Below are 599 nucleotides of genomic sequence, written 5' to 3'. Positions count from 1 at the left end.
ACAGATTGAGACAAGAAGAGGGAAACAGGGAAAAAGACAAGAAGAGAGGAGGTGGGAGGTGAGAAGAGGGGAAAAGCCGGGAGGGGGGGGTCGTAAAATAATAGTTATAACTGAGAATTTCTAAATGTTAAAAACAGGACAAAAAAGGCGAGAAAAGAAACCTTAAGGAAGAATGACGAAGAACAAGATCGAGAAAACACAATAATAACGGAGAATCCAAAGAGAAAAATATAGACAAGACAACACCAAGAAAGAAAGAAACGAAAAAAAAGGGATACAAACCAAAACCAAGAAAGAAAAAAGAAAAAAAAGGATGCAAACCAAAACACCAAGACCGAAAAAAAGGAAAAAAAAGGGGAAAAAAAGAAAGACTGTGACCGACCACAGAGTCATGGCAATACCTACCCATCCATCATAATGTACAAGAGCTTGCTTCCGGGGGGGTTGGCGGCCTGTCCGTGGTTGTGATTCACGGGCGTGGCCAGAACCAGACCCCACATGGCCGCCCACGTCAGCGCCAGCAGTGTGCTCGCCCTGTGCTTCATCCTTGCTGCCCTGAGGAAAGGGGGGGGGGGCGTGAATTCAGCTGGAATGTGGAT

At 45.6% G+C, this 599-nt stretch overlaps 1 protein-coding gene across 1 annotated transcript in view; it reads right to left on the bottom strand.

Moving 5' to 3' along the window:
• The window catches only part of LOC119587058 (glycerophosphocholine cholinephosphodiesterase ENPP6-like), a gene marked incomplete in the record, with an annotated part of 24,354 nt that overhangs the window by 10,273 nt on the left and 13,482 nt on the right, over positions 1 to 599 (bottom strand). The window contains 1 exon segment of the mRNA XM_037935806.1: positions 406 to 555. Within this exon segment, the coding sequence (XP_037791734.1) occupies positions 406 to 545 (140 nt within the window).

Source organism: Penaeus monodon, chromosome 22 (genome assembly GCF_015228065.2).
Source record: "Penaeus monodon isolate SGIC_2016 chromosome 22, NSTDA_Pmon_1, whole genome shotgun sequence".
NCBI classification, from domain to species: domain Eukaryota; kingdom Metazoa; phylum Arthropoda; class Malacostraca; order Decapoda; family Penaeidae; genus Penaeus; species Penaeus monodon.
This window is presented reverse-complemented; position numbering and strand designations above follow the sequence as displayed.